The sequence below is a fragment of the Neoarius graeffei genome, chromosome 6 (genome assembly GCF_027579695.1).
Source record: "Neoarius graeffei isolate fNeoGra1 chromosome 6, fNeoGra1.pri, whole genome shotgun sequence".
In the NCBI taxonomy this organism is placed as follows: Eukaryota; Metazoa; Chordata; class Actinopteri; order Siluriformes; family Ariidae; genus Neoarius; species Neoarius graeffei.
Genome location: NC_083574.1, coordinates 85,322,072 through 85,337,903, shown reverse-complemented (window position 1 = coordinate 85,337,903; position 15,832 = coordinate 85,322,072). Strand labels below are relative to the sequence as shown.

General features: G+C 39.6%; 2 protein-coding genes across 4 annotated transcripts in view; one reads left to right on the top strand and one right to left on the bottom strand.

The window, feature by feature from the left end:
* The window catches only part of LOC132888119 (carbohydrate sulfotransferase 8-like), a 329,227-nt gene that overhangs the window by 82,798 nt on the left and 230,597 nt on the right, over positions 1-15,832 (bottom strand). The gene's annotated exons all lie outside the window — the stretch shown is intronic.
* LOC132888122 (low choriolytic enzyme-like) lies at positions 4,373-11,901 on the top strand. Of its 3 annotated transcripts, XM_060924129.1 has the most exons (8): positions 4,373-4,435; positions 4,684-4,687; positions 5,734-5,799; positions 8,212-8,367; positions 8,651-8,765; positions 11,229-11,407; positions 11,553-11,634; positions 11,769-11,901. In XM_060924129.1, exons 1-8 carry the CDS (start codon positions 4,373-4,375, stop codon positions 11,899-11,901), a joined length of 798 nt encoding a protein of 265 aa, XP_060780112.1. The 3 variants fall into 3 exon arrangements, with proteins under 3 accessions (XP_060780112.1, XP_060780111.1, XP_060780110.1); XM_060924128.1 differs by lacking the exon at positions 4,684-4,687 and having other exon boundaries at positions 5,742-5,799; XM_060924127.1 differs by lacking the exon at positions 4,684-4,687 and having other exon boundaries at positions 4,373-4,450; positions 5,742-5,799.

Sequence of the window (15,832 nt, the reverse complement as noted above, 5' to 3'; positions counted from 1 at the left end):
GCCGGCCAAAAAAACATAATAGGCAGCTCTGTAATTTTCCACAGTGCGCCAAAGGTATGCTAATGCTAGGGGGTTCTGGGGGCATGCCCCCCAGAAAATTTTGAAATTTGCATACCTTCTGGTGCATTCTCAGTGAATAAATTATGAACTATTTCCTTATAAAATACTTGCAAAATATATACAAAATTTCCCTCCAGATGTGTGGGTGCTTGGCTTTCTCAGTTACCCTCTGTAGTACGCTGCCTGGCTCTACATGGTATAACATAACTACATACACTACAGCAAGGTCATGTGGTCTGGCTCAGCCAATCAGAACGTGAGAATCAATCAACAAATATGGCATCACTTCCAGAATCAAAGACAATTTTGTGGTGAAATAATCAGGTTTGCAGCCAATTATGTGGCCAAGCATGGCTCACATGATATAAAATAGTTCCACCAATGATTACGCAATGCATCTCATGACATTTAAAAAAAATAAAAAAACAATGGATATACCGGTAGTGTGTCAGTCATGGAATATCCTGGATGAACTGATGTCACAATTTCAGGCTACACAACCAACTGGAGTCACAGCTGTGGCTCTGCGAGTATTTGTGTGTGGGTGTAGATCTACGTGTCATGATCATGCCAAGCGAGGCAGGCAATAGCATGGGAAAAAAATTAAAATAATTTGAAAAAAAGATAGCATGGTACATTACACACACGCAGGTCGAAGGTCGCTCTGACGTGAACAACAAACATGGCTGCCTCCAGTGAGTTTATGCCGAGATGCAATCTTAACACTTTTAGTTTGGAATTTTTTGATGAGCCATATTTGTTATTCTACGAAATCGAGTCGTACGTGAGCTGAAAGCTGACAAGACGTGGAACTCCGAGTTGTCTATAAGCCATATATGATGAGATTGAGTGGAATAACTGTTTTATTTTATCCACATTCACTGGATTTTGAGAAACGTAGCATTTTTATTTTTTGCAAATTCAATAAATAAAAACTTCGTACAAAACATCCGACCAAATCATTTCCACTTAGAATTTAAACAAACCGGGGAAATGACAGTAGCAATTTGTGAAAAATGTGATAATAATTATTGAAAAATAAAAAAAGATACATTCTTATCATCAAATACTTTGATTCCATATTTTGTTGCTTATTTTATTTTTTTGAGGGTTTTCTTTTCGAGTAAAGTTTTTATTTCGTTCTTGGTTGGTTCAGCAACACGCGCCGCCATTTTGTTTTACTTCTTTAGCGTTTTTTGGCAGTTGTATCTCAAATGTAACGAGGTCAAGGATATGACCAGGAGAGTGGGTCGGTCCCTGTACATGTTGTACTAGGTTGAAGTTGTCAATAAGTGCAAGTAGTTATCTGGCATAAGTGTTTTCAGGATTATCTACATGCAAGTTAAAATCCCCAGATATAATAAGACAGTCAAACTTTAAGCAAATGACTGACAACAGTTCACCAAACTCTTCCAGAAAAACTTTGGCTGAATGTCTCGGAGGCCTGTAAATAGTTAATAACAATATGTTAGGAGAGCATGTAACAAGTGCACATAAGTTTTCAAAGGATGTGAAATCACCAAGTGAGGACTGTTTACATTGAAAAGAGGCTTTGAATATATTTGCGATCCCTCCACCTTTCCCATGTCGGGTAGCACTCATGAAATTAGAATTTGGGGGAGCTGCTTCAATCCTCCTGGTCTTTCCAAAACCCCCTTCCCACTGCACCCCCGCCCTAAACCATACTCCAACCTGCTACAGCTTGAGATCAACAATTTTGAACTTTGCTGACTCAAGGTGATTGACAAAAATGATAATTAAAATCAACTTGCAAAGAAATAGCAAAAGAAATAATCTGGAAGATGTCGAAGTGATACAACTAGTTTGTTTGAATACAATGGACTGATCAGGGAAAAACTGCACCTGCTTTCTTAACAGCATGACTATTTATCTAAAGCTGATGGCCTTCAATTTATCTTTTCTATTAAAAATTAAGTTTTGAGTACACGACGTCTTAGATACACCTTTCTCAGGAATAAGCAGCTGCTGTTCTATATTCAGGTGATATAGTTATCACGGTGAATAAACAGAAAAGGGTATAAAACCCTGATGCCCCACTGTTACCGTATTATCATACAATTCCTTCTGGAGATTTGAGGTAAGAACAACTCTACTAACACATCTCATCAATTTATTTGTATTACATCTAAAATAGCTATACTTTATTATACACATTTTCTCCTCCATTATCAGTTACCGTATTATCATACAATTCCTTCTGGAGATTTGAGGTAAGAACATCTTCTCTACTAACACATCTCATCAATTTATTTGTATTACATCTAAAATAGCTATACTTTATTATAATCATTTTCTTCTCCATTATGCTCACTACTGAGCACAATTCACTTCAGTAGTGCTTTTAACAACAGCAGCTCTATAGAAATCCAGACGTGGATTTAGATCAGTGACAGGGGTCAGGAAATCCTCCCTGAGAGACAAAAGAAGAATCTTGAGAGGAATCAGAATCAAAAGTGAACCCATGTTCTTCTGGGTAACACTAGATAGTAGTGTTGTGGTACTGAAGATGGAGTGCTTCCTAACCTCCCAATGCAATGCAATGAAACAGGACTACACTTCAGAACTTGCTAGAAGAATAGGCCATGCTTAACATATCCTATGTACTTATTTGTACAAACTGATAATACCAAAGTTGATGGGCTATTTTAGTTCATTCAAGAGAAATTTTATGTCCGGTTAGGAAGATACTCCAACCAGGAAATTGGACAATCGAGTGTCTAGTTTTGGTCTTGACATGAACTTGGTCATGTGTGGTGTTGGATGTGTCTTGGTCTTGCTCCTCATTGTACTCCATGAAGTCCATGATTTGGACTGCGTTGGCTATGGGTTTACTCTTAACATGGTCTTGGCTAAGGTAGTACTTGAACCCAACACTACTAGATAGTGAGATTATAAATCAGTAGAAGGGCTGTTTCACAGTCAGGGTACCAAAGTGGATTATATGGAATGGATCAAGCATTACTGAAGTACAATAAGTACTTGTGAAGTGAGGATTAGCTCTACATGAAGAACTAATACCATCCCACCTGCAAATTAGTCATTTGTTTGAATACATGCACATGCCAGCTTGAAATACTATTATGTAACCCCATTTTTGACCATTTTTTTTATGTTTCAACCTTATTTGGTCTAGTTTGAAAAGGTTGCCAATCCTAATATTGCGCTATCTTACAGCCTCATTTCATACTTGAAGAATTATTGCCAACAAAGTTAACCCCAAATGGGTACTGATCGGGCAACAAGGGTATATTTAATAAGGTAACTTGTCTGTCAAAAATGTCCTCTCTGGTAATGTGGTCCTTATTAAAATAAATTTAAAAAAGGCAGTTCTTAGACAAGTAGGTTATGATTCTGAAAGTCCAGGTCCATATAAGTACAGGCACATATGGTTATACACTTAGCTTCTTAAAAAGAGCTACAGTGGTTACCAACAAAAAAAACCATGATGTTTGTCTGTCAAAACATTTTTTCTGGAGAGGACAATTTATGTTCTCACCATTAGCCAGGTAACAACACAGTGCTGTTTGTATTCTAGCTACAAATTCTTGCCACCAACAACATTCAGCAGAAAATAAATTTCCATCAAAGGCCTCATTTAGTTCACAAACTGTGCCAAAAAACTGAACTAATGACACAAACTTGTGTACTCTGACTGTGAAACACCCCACCAGAGTAAAGGCAAACAGTATTACATGTGTTGCAAGGATGTTTAGGATGAAAGGATGCATTTTGTGAAGAAGAGTCCTGGTATGAACAGCAACAACAGTTCTTGGGTACAAGTCGACCGTCTTCAAGTGATGTTAAGCATTGAGCTAAGAATTAAGCGAGACTCAGGATCTCAATCAAGCAATAACGTTCAGGTTCCTGCTATGGGGGAAACCATGGCTTTAAGGTTAGAGAAGCAGCTTTGGGACCAAAAGGTCACCAGTTTGATTCCCTGGACCAGCAGATGTGGCTAAAGTGCCCTTGAGCAAGGTACCGAACCCCCAACTGATCCCCAGGCTGCCCATTGCTGTGGCTTTATCAGGGTCCTGTTGTATGTCACTCTGGATAAGAGTGTCTGTGAAATGCCTGTAATGTAATATTGAGGAGTTGAAGGTCTCAATGCCTGCATAGTTTGTAGTCCTACTCAAAATATAGTTGATTGAAAGTATTAGTCAAAGGCTCAAACAATCCCTTCATGAGTCACATGGATCAGGGATTTGGCACTCCCAGACCATCTCCCAAATCCAAAGGATCATAGTGGAGATCTTCAACTGTATCTGCCCTCCTCTACAGGACGTCTGCAGACATGTTTGTGTATAAAGTGACCGTGGGTCTGTTGGCCCTGCTGCTGCTCTGTTCTGGAGAGGAGGTGAGAGACATGCATGCATATATTACAAATAAAACAATATGCATTCTAAATATCTAAGTACCTGTTTGAAGAATTGACTATTCACTACCTGCCACCTTGGTCTGACCAGCTGCCAAAACCAGTGTTGTAGTCGAGTCACTAAACCTCGAGTTCAAGTCCAGTCTTGAGTCCCCAGTGCTCAAGTCCGAGTCAAGTCCAAGTCATTCAAGAAAATTTAGTGTCGAGTCCAAGTCGAGTCCACTACTGAGCCGAGTTGAGTCCGATGCAAGCCCTGCTATCAACAGGGCAAATAACATGAGAGAGGGTTAACACTAGCTAGTTCATCTGTCAGCAAGCAAGCCCCGCTATCAACAGAGCAGTGAACACAGCATGTCACTTCCTTCTCTGGGTGTAGTCTTACCAAACGATGAATGAAGTTTGAGGTTGTCCCTGTCATCTCCTCAATAGTTCTTCTACATATGGAACACATAGCAGTGCATTTTTTCCCACTGCATGAGAAATCTGTATAAGCAAAGTGGACAATCCTAGGGGCTTCTCTCCAGGCATTTTAGTGCCATTAACATTAGTTTGTTCCTGAACATGATGTATGAACACGTGAATGTACATTCTCTTGCACAAAATTAGTATAAAAATTAATGTAGATATAAATATCTCATGCCAAATTATTATGGCATGTTACAAAAAATAAAGAAAAAAATCTGAGTCCTCATCTCCAATTTACAAGTCTGAATGCAGTTAATGCAGGAGTCCAAGTCAGAGACATCAGTGCTCAAGTCCAAGTCAAGCCATGAGTCCTTAAAATTAGGGCACGAGTCGGACTACAAGCCTGGCCAAAACCCAAAACATCTGGTGAAACTGGTAGATCATCTTCGTCATCTACTGTATGATTTTCCAGCTTCTTTATTATTCCTTGTATACAACATAGCAGGAATAGTCCTTTCTACCAGAAGGTCTACCAGCTTGACCATGTTGCCAGTTGGTAGCTGGTCAGGCTAAGCTGGATTTTTCAGCAAGGTGAGCCATAGCAAGCGTGAGATCTTTGTAGGAGTAGAAAGAGTGGCACGTGGACAAATTTTCTTTTGCGCTTATTTCATTGCACTTATAATTATTTGTGTCTTTTTTATGTGCTGTGTTTTCTCTGTACCATGGTAAGTCATGCACTTTAACATTACACTGATTATTTATCGATGAACTTCCATTCTGGAGGCATCAACCATTAGTTGCATCCTTTAACTGAACAGCATTTCAAATGAACAGGAACCTTGAAAGATTTAATATGCTAATGTTTCGTCTGATAGGTCTGGAGGACCCGCTTGCTGATCTGTCTGTGGGAGAGCGGCTCGAGAGGGTGAACAGTAACACCAGTATGTACACACAGGCACAAAAACAAACACTGACCCCTACAGGGTAAAGAGTCTACCACTGCCAGCATGCAGGATATTACAAATCGAGTCAGTATTTACAACAGAAACATACTTACAACGTTATATATTTATTAACACTGGTATTTTATGGCAGACCTCCATAATTAAGAGAATATGGTAGCTTGATTTTTGATGGCTTTTGCGACCGTATGATGTCCGTAAGTACTAATGACGTACGCCTACCACCATGGGGAACCGGATAGTCAGTGCAAGACAACATCTCATCAACACTTAACTACTGGACAATGAAATTTGTACCTTTATTTCCATAAGATAGATGGGTTTTTATCCAGCACTTATTAATTTGTGCTAGCAGCGCTGGCGCAAATTGTTCCTCTCGCTCAGAATCTTTCTGCTTTCTTCTTATTCTTATTCTCCTAATGTTTTTAGGACACTATTTCGCCCTCAGTTTTAAACCATTCATCAACAAATTTCACACGAAGAATACCTCTGGGCTGAATTACGTTGCTATGACTTTTGATACTGATCTGGATCACTGATCTGGAATGAGCCGTGAAAAACGGGATTTTTTTCAGTCCCTTATAACTCTGTCAATTTTCATGATTTTTTTCAATGAGTTTTATTTTGTTCAGGGCAGAAGGGCACAACTTTTCCTCAGTAAGCATCATTCTCTATCTCTTACCACTCCGGATCTATAGGGTACGGTGACCAGACGTCCCGGTTTGTAACAGCTAGCGCAAATTACTGTGACTTTAATTACAGTCTCTATTTAGTTTTTAATTTACTTTTTAAAAAATAATGTGGGATTATTTACTAACACATTTTACAGAAAATATTCATGACAGTTTCATATAAAACTAGTTCAGACAGTTATTACTCCATTAGCTTGTTGGACAGTTGATAGTTGTAACCAGACATCTGTTTGAAATATCAAGCTCGCAGCTCGAACCCTCGGAGCTCAGACACTGCATTCAGTCGAGGAGGATGTTTTCCAGTAGGTTCCCCCCCGAAAGTTTTTATCCTACTGGGTTTTTCATAGCAGGCAACATATCTTTACATTGTATGCTTTTTTACCTGAACGATTTCTTACTCTGTACCTTTGTTCAAACATAATTACTGCAGAGTTCACTAAGAATTATGAGCATCTTTCCTGAGTTTTAGATAATCTAAACCTACCGCGGATTGATATTGATTCTTATGTCCGATAATATTGGATCGTAACTATATAGTAACCAGAATGTCAAGGACATAGTAGCTCATCTGGCCTGCCATCAAAACAACCATGACAACCAGAACTGAAACGTGACAATGTGAGAGAGGACCAAACTCCACGACAAATTGTTGACAACAGGAAAATCAACAAAGGACTAAATTTTGTTCCCTGAGGGAAGATCGACCCAGAACATCAATCAGAACTGAATTTGCATGATAAATGAGAGAGGAGATACAATTCTAGTCAGAAGGAAATGTGTTAAGTTGACCTAATGACTAATTTGTTAGCCAAAAAATCGACCAAACAATGACCAAGTTTTGTGCAGAAGGTCAAGTTCTTTCAAATAAAACAATCAGAACTGAAATCCATAAGTTGTAAACAAAGTTGTAAACAAATTGTTTCCAACAAGAAACTCAAGATACAAATGACCAAGTTTTGTTCCCCGAGGGAAGATCTACCCAAAACATCGATCAGAACTGGAATCGATTGATCAGAACTGGATATACAATTCTCGTGAGAGGCCTGGAAAATTCATTAATTTGGCCTAATTACTAACTTGTTAACAAAATATTTGACAAAACAACGACCACGTTTTGTGCAGAGTGATGAGTTCTTTCAAATAAAACCATTGGAACGGAAATCCGTGGAGAACTGACGGAGGAGATGTGATTTAACTGAATTGTGGACAGTGGATGACGGACGCCATGCCATGGCAACAGACCATCGGCCTTATGACCAGATGAGCTCATGATGTAAAGCGAAAGCGCTGGTTCACTGCTGTCCACCAGGCACCCAGCAGAGTCACACACCATAATAAATGCAGTGGTGTTGTTTCTAAGAAAAGAATAAATAAGTATTGTAACTATGATGCATATCTCATTATTGGTTTCACTGTCGCAAGATAATGCAGTGATTCACTGACATGAAATACACGACACGACACAATTCAGTGGTTCATTCATGGTGCTATAATGTTATTATTGTATTCAGGTTAATTTTGTGCCCTTGTAAATATTTTGCTCATAAACTCATCAGGAGCTCTGCTTTTAGGCAGTGACGAAATATTTATATAAAAATAAGTAATGCACCATTTGATTATTGATGCAGGAAGAAACATATTGAAAATTTATTAAATGTACTGAATATTCTAATTATTATAAAAACCCTTTGTATGTTAGTTCGTAGTGGAGATAAACCTGAGCTGATTGAAGGAGACATTGCTGTTGCTGGCGATAATGGGAAAAACGCTGATCCCTGCACCTCCTCCCGTTGCAAGTGGCCAAAGTCGGCCGATGGCAATGTCTACATACCCTACGTGATCGCCGATGTATACAGTACGTCAAAGATGTGAACTCATATCATATATCATAATAATTTTAGTATCTCATAAAATATCATTCAAACCGTATTTTATTATTATTATTATTATTATTCAAATGATCATATTTCTATTGTTAATGTAAACTGATTTTGACTCATTTGGCGTCTGATCAAGGAATTGAACAATTAGTGCTTATTATTATTATTTATTTAACATCACACGTTGACTGTATAATCAATTTGAAGTAGCACAAGGAGCAAAGTGACTGACCAAACAGACACTCTGTACACCCTCAGATGATGATCAGCGGAACGATATCCAGAAAGGCCTGGACTCTTTCAACAACACCTGTATCCGTTTTATTCAACGCTCCAATCAGAAGGATTATATCAGCATTGAGTCTATCAACGGGTATGCACACATATAATCTTCCTTAAAATGAGACTGTTCAGTGATGCACACCCTATACTCCATACTATAGTTAGGATTATATCCCTTATCAAAAAATTCTTGTGCAGGGATTGGCCAAGCATGGCTCACATGACATAAAATAGTTCCACCAATGATTATGCAATGTAGCTCATGACATTAAAAAAAAAAAAGGATATAGTGTGAGTCAGTCATGGAATATGCTGGATGAACTGATGTCACAATTTCAAGCTACACAGCCGACTCAAGTCACAGCTGTGGCTCCGCGAGCATTTCTGTGTGTGTAGAGCTACGTGTCATGATTACGCCAAGTGAGGCAAGTGGCACATTGCACACACGCAGGTCGAAGGTCACTCTGACGTGAACAACAAACATGGCTGCCTCCAGTGAGTTTATGCCGAGATGCAATCTTAACACTTAGTTTGGAATTCTTAGGGATATTTAAGTTATTCCATGAAATTGAGTCGTACATGAGCCAAAAGCTGACGAGACGCGTAGCTCCGAGTTGTCTATAAGCCACGTATGATGAGACTGAGTGGAATAACTGTTTTATTTTATCCACATTCACTGGATTTTGAGAAACAGAGCATTTTTATTTTTTGTAAATTCGATAAATAAAAACTTTATAAGGGACGGCACGGTGGTGTAGTGGTTAGCGCTGTCGCCTCACAGCAAGAAGGTCCGGGTTGGAGCCCCGTGGCCGGCGAGGGCCTTTCTGTGCGGAGTTTGCATGTTCTCCCCGTGTCCGCGTGGGTTTCCTCCGGGTGCTCCGGTTTCCCCCACAGTCCAAAGACATGCAGGTTAGGTTAACTGGTGACTCTAAATTGACCGTAGGTGTGAATGTGAGTGTGAATGGTTGTCTGTGTCTATGTGTCAGCCCTGTGATGACCTGGCGACTTGTCCAGGGTGTACCCCGCCTTTTGCCCGTAGTCAGCTGGGATAGGCTCCAGCTTGCCTGCGACCCTGTAGAACAGGATAAAGCGGCTACAGATAATGAGATGAGACGTTCTTATCATCAAATACTTTGATTCCTTATTTTGTTGCTTTTTTAAAATTTTTTGAGGGTTTTGTTTTCGAGTAGAGTTTTTACTTCGTCCTCAGTTGGTTCAGCAACACGCTCCACCATTTTGCTTTTCTTTAGCGTTTTTTGGCGGTTGGGAAATCAACTTAAAGGTGCATTACTGCCACCGACTGGGTTGGAGTGTGGAACAGGAGATATTTTTTTTCGGGGGGGCGACAAACAACTATATTATTTTAGCTATTTCTGTTTCTTTTAAATACTTGATTAAGCTGCCATTTTGTTTTTCTCTACTCACGGTACATGAGCTGATATCCTAGTAGTAGAGTAGCCAATCAGAGCACGCGATTGCTCATAATGTGGATAGAATAAACATGAATATCACTTGGACTGTTGGACTGAGTAATGTGTGTGAACAATAATTCTTGAAAAATAAAAAAAGATACGTTCTTACCATCAAATACTTTTATTCCATATTTTGCTGCTTTTTTTTGTAATGTTTGGGTTTTCTTCTTCTTCTTTAGGGTGTTTTGGTGGTTGGCAAACCAACTTAAAGGTGCATTACCGCCACCGACTGGGCTGGAGTGTAGAACAGGAAATAGGGGGGGGGGGGGGGGGCTATATTCTTTTAGCTATTTCTGTTTCTTTTAAATACTTGATAATTTTTGGGGTTTTGTTTTCGAGTAGAGTTTTTATTTCATCCTCAGTTGTTTCAGCAACATGCTGCACCATTTTATTTTTCTCTACTCCCGGTATATGAGCTGATATCCTAGTAGTAGATTAGCCAATCAGAGCGCTCGATTGGTCATATCCAGTGAATGTGGACAGAATATAAATCTAATATACCATACACTGTGAGGCACCAATTGAAATTATCCATTCACTTTGGTGAGTGGCAGAGGACTATTTTCTTTGGTGCTGTGCCCCTCACAAAATAGTACTACACCAGTCACCTCAGAGAATCCATAATTTCAACCGGAGCCTCTCAGTGCATGGTGTATTTGATTATTATCCATCACTTCAAATATCAAAGCGCATTTCGTAGTGGTGTTCTTCGATTAATTCTTTCAACCAGTCTCTGATTAAATTACATTACATTAATGGCATTTAGCAGACGGTCTTACCCAGAGCAACGTACAACATACCCAGAGCAGCCTGGGGAGCAGTAGCCTTGGTTAAGGGCACTTCAGCCATTCATGCTGGTCCAGGGAAGCAAACCAGCAAACGTTTCGGTCCCAAAGCTGCTTCTCTACCCATTAGGCCATGGCTTCCTTCTAAACGTTGCATTGCTCTTGTTACAGTGGTCAAATGGTAAATAGGTTTAGATCCTTTAAATTTGATTACTTGATGTAAGTCAACGAAAAAAAAACCCCAAAACCCCACCAATGTGTCATATTACTGATACGTAAATCTTATTCTTTTTACAGATGCTGGTCTTACGTTGGACGTCAAGGTAATAAGCAGGCCCTGTCCTTGGAACATAACGGCTGTGTCTACTTTCATACCATTCAGCATGAGCTTCTTCATGCTCTGGGCTTTCATCATGAACAGACCCGCAGCGACCGAGACAGCTACATCGTTATTGTCTGGGAGAACATTGAGGAGGGTACAGACCCAGGATTTATGCAGTTAAAGTGTTCAGATTAACTTCTTTAAAAATCTTGATCTGCTGAAACTTTTCAAACATAAATGCTTTTAGTGGGTTTTACTAATTAGTCCCCAACTAATTGGGGTGATTGTTTCCTCATCAGACAAGAAGTACAACTTCAACAAGACGGACACTCTCAACCAGAATACACCTTACGACTACAACTCCGTCATGCAATACCACAAGTCAGTCAGTCACCAAACAACCATCCCATACATTTTTCAATATTCAATATCATTTTAATGTAACATAAGCTCATTAAACTGATTTGAAATGACTGCAAAACAGAAAATACTGACTTTCTTGTTTGGTATTTCAGAACTGCTTTCTCTAAGAATGATAAGCCCACGATGATCCCCATCCCTAACCCCAATGTGACCCTCGGAACGGCTACTGAAATGAGCCCAAATGACATCCTCAGAATCAAGAGACTCTACAACTGCTGTGAGTAGTTCACATGGACAGCTGTAGCAATAGTCTTCCTTTATGCACTACTGGAGTTTGAATTATACTAGTATATGCAGTTTCTATTATAAAATATTGAACAATTATTCCATGAAATCGAGTCGTACATGAGCTGATAGCCGACGAGACACGTAGCACCGAGTTGGCTATAAGCCATGTACGATGAGATTGAGTGGAATAACTGCTTTATTCTATCCACATTCATTGGATTTTGAGAGACTGAACATTTTTATTTTTTGCAAATTCGAGAGACTTTATACAAAATGTCCAACAAACTCATTTCTGCTTAGAATATGAACAAACTGGCGAAACGACGGTAGCAATTTGTGAAACATTCCATAATAATTCTTGAAAAGTAAAAAATGATACCTTCTTATCATGAAATACTTTTATTCCATATTTTGTTGCTTTTTTGTATTTCTTTGAGTTTTCTGCTCAAAGAAGATTGAGGGGGATTGAGGGGGACTATATTCTTTTAGCTATTTCCGTTTCTTTTAAATACTCGATAATTTTTTGGGGTTTTGTTTTCGAGTAGAGTTTTTATTTCGTCCTCGGTTGGTTCAGCAACACACTCCGCTATTTTGTTTTTCTCTACTTACAGTATACGAGCTGATAGCCTAGTAGTAGAGTAGCCAATCAGAGCGCGTGATTGCTCATATCCAGTGAATGTGGATAGAATAATATAAAATGGAATGGCCTTGATCATAGAAGAGAAAAATAATTCTTTATGAGAATGTTAAACACTTTTTTTTCTTTTTGTGCAGAAACTGCTGTGTACTGGAGATGGGCAGTCTTTCAGGTGGCCTCGGACTGGATAACTGCATCTTAATAGTTGTGATGACACTTTGAAGTCGTGTCATTTTTTGAAAACAATAAAATAAATTCACTTTACACACTGCACCCATTTGTTTTGGTCAATACAACAGTAAATACAGTTTTCTCAAAATGAGTTGCTTAAAGACTACAATCTACCTTTTATGACAAATCTTAACAAGATATGGGTTCACATCTACAGGACCCAGTAGTAATGTCAGAAGTTTGGACATGCCTTGACGAGGCACAGCTGTTAATTGAAAAGCATTCCAGGTGACGATCTCATGAAGCTGGTTAAGATAATGCCAAAAGGGTGTAAAGCGTCATCATGGTAAACGCTGGATACGTTAAAGAATCTAAAATATGAAACATTTTTGTGGGATTTTTAAAACACTTTTTGTTAACCACACATGTTCCAGATGTTATTTCATAGTTGTGATGACTTCAGTATTGAAAGAAAAAGAAAGAAAGCACAACTTTATTCATCACACACTTGTGAAATTCCTCTCTGCATTTAACCCATCTGAAGCAGTGAACACACACATGCACACATACGTGAGCAATGAGCACACACACACACACACCCAGACCAGTGGGCAGCCATGCTAACAGCGCCCGGGGAGCAGTTGGGAGTTAGGTGCCTCGCTCAAGGGCACCTCAGCCCAAGGCCGCCCCACATTAACCTAACTGCATGTCTCTGGAGTATTGTTCTACAAAGTAGAAAATACAAAATACAGAAAAAAATGATGAATGAGTCGAGTAGGGGTGTACAAACTTTTGATTGGTACATTAAATCATATGTATTGAATAAATAACTAAGGTGTGCCCATGAATTAATATATTAAAGCCATTAGATGTAGTTTGGGAGTGGCACATGGTGGTGTAGTGGTTAGCGCTGTCGCCTCACAGCAAGAAGGTCCTGGGTTCAAGTCCAGTGGCCAATGGGGCCCTTTCTGTGTGGAGTTTGCATGTTCTCCCCGTGTCTATGTTGGTTTCCTCCGGGTGTTCCGGTTTCCCCCACAGTCCAAAGACATGCAGGTTAGGTTAACTGGTGACTCTAAATTGACCGTAGGTGTGAATGTGAGTGTGAATGGTTGTCTGTGTCTATGTGTCAGCCCTGTGATGACCTGGCGACTTGTCCAGGGTGTACCCCGCCTTTCACCCGTAGTCAACTGGGATAGGCTCCAGCTTGCCTGCGACCCTGTAGAACAGGATAAAGCGGCTACAGATAATGGATGGATGGATGGATTGCTAGATGTAGTTTGCAGATGTAGTTCATTGTGGTCACAGGAACCAAAGTATCATTTAAATTACCTTTTACACAGACTGGAGTTACTGACGTGAATATTATTTGCCTGTATGAACGATCAAATTCTCCATGTGAGTAGACTTTTCAGCCAAGTAATGAAGTCATGTGTATATACAATTTGTGGCTATGAATTTGGTATCTTCTGGATAATGTGTAGCCTTGAGATATTTGACTCAAAAATCTTAACTTATGGCCACACCTTATTAAAAAAAACCCCAAACACCTCCATATTAATAACTCAGAGGCCCCTTGTTTTAAGGCAGGCCCAGTAAGACGGGTGAGACAAGCTGTCTACTGCCTGCTTCAGTTGTGTCCATCGACAACAACAATGCACAGCTCAATCACACACATTACTCAGTCCAACAGTCCAAGTGATATTCATGTTTATTCTATCCACATTATGAGCAATCGCTTGCCCTGATTGCCTACTCTACTACTAGGATATCAGCTCATATCTCATCTCATCTCATTATCTGTAGCCGCTTTATCCTGTTCTACAGGGTCGCAGGCAAGCTGGAGCCTATCCCAGCTGACTACGGGTGAAAGGTGGGGTACACCCTGGACAAGTCGCCAGGTCATCGCAGGGCTGACACATAGACACAGACAACCATTCACACTCACGGTCAATTTAGAGTCACCAGTTAACCTAACCTGCATGTCTTTGGACTGTGGGGGAAACCGGAGCACCCGGAGGAAACCCACGCGGACACGGGGAGAACATGCAAACTCCGCACAGAAAGGCCCTCGCCGGCCACGGGGCTCGAACCCAGACCTTCTTGCTGTGAGGCGACAGCGCTAACCACTACACCACCGTGCCGCCTTCAGCTCATATACTGTACCATGAGTAAAGAAAAACAAAATGGCCGCTTAATCAAGTATTTAAAAGAAACAGAAATTGCTAAAATAATATAGTTGTTTGTCGTCCCTCCCCCCAAAAAAAAAAAAAATCTCCTGTTCCACACTCCAACCCAGTTGGTGGCAGTAATGCACCTTTAAGTTGGTTTGCCAACCGCCAAAAAAAGCTAAAGAAGAAAAACAAAATGGCGGCGCGTGTTGCTGATCCAACCAAGGACGAAATAAAAACTCGAAAAGAAAACCCTCAAAAAATAAAATAAGCAACAAAATATGGAATCAAAAGTATTTGATGATAAGAATGTATCTTTTATTTTTCAAGAATTATTATCGCATTTTTCCCAAATTGCTAATGTCATTTCCCCAGTTTGTTTAAATTCTAAGTGGAAATGATTTGGTCGGATGTTTTGTATGAAGTTTTTATTTATTGAATTTGCAAAAAAAAAAAAAAAATGCTCCGTTTCTCAAAATCCAGTGAATGTGGATAAAATAAAACAGTTATTCCACTCAATCTCATCGTATATGGTTTAAAATTCGGAGTTACGCATCTCGTCAGCTTTCAGCTCACGTACGACTCGATTTCATAGAATAACTTAAATATCGCTCATCAAAAAATTCCAAACCAAAAGTGTTAAGATTGCATCTCGGCATAAACTCACTGGAGGCAGCCATGTTTGTTGTTCATGTCAGAGCGACCTTCGACCTGCGTGTGTGCAATGTACCATGCTATTGTTTAAAAAAAAAATTATTAGAATTTTTTACCATGCTATCGCCTGCCTCGCTTGGCATGATCATGGCAAGTAGATCTACACACACAGAGAAATACTCGTGGAGCCACAGCTGTGACTCCAGTTGGCTGTGTAGCCTGAAATTGTGACATCAGTTCATCCAGGATATTCCATGACTGACACACTATATCCATTGTTTTCTTTTTTTTTTTTTAA

What these genes read in the sequence shown, in the direction of transcription:
- LOC132888122 (XM_060924127.1), top strand. Translation starts at nt 4,373, where the DNA reads ATGTTTGTGTATAAAGTGACCGTGGGTCTGTTGGCCCTGCTGCTGCTC. An exon ending in CGTGATCGCCGATGTATACA is followed by an intron (nt 8,368 to 8,650) that starts GTACGTCAAAGA and finishes GTACACCCTCAG; the next exon opens with ATGATGATCAGCGGAACGAT. An exon ending in CTGGGAGAACATTGAGGAGG is followed by an intron (nt 11,408 to 11,552) that starts GTACAGACCCAG and finishes TTTCCTCATCAG; the next exon opens with ACAAGAAGTACAACTTCAAC.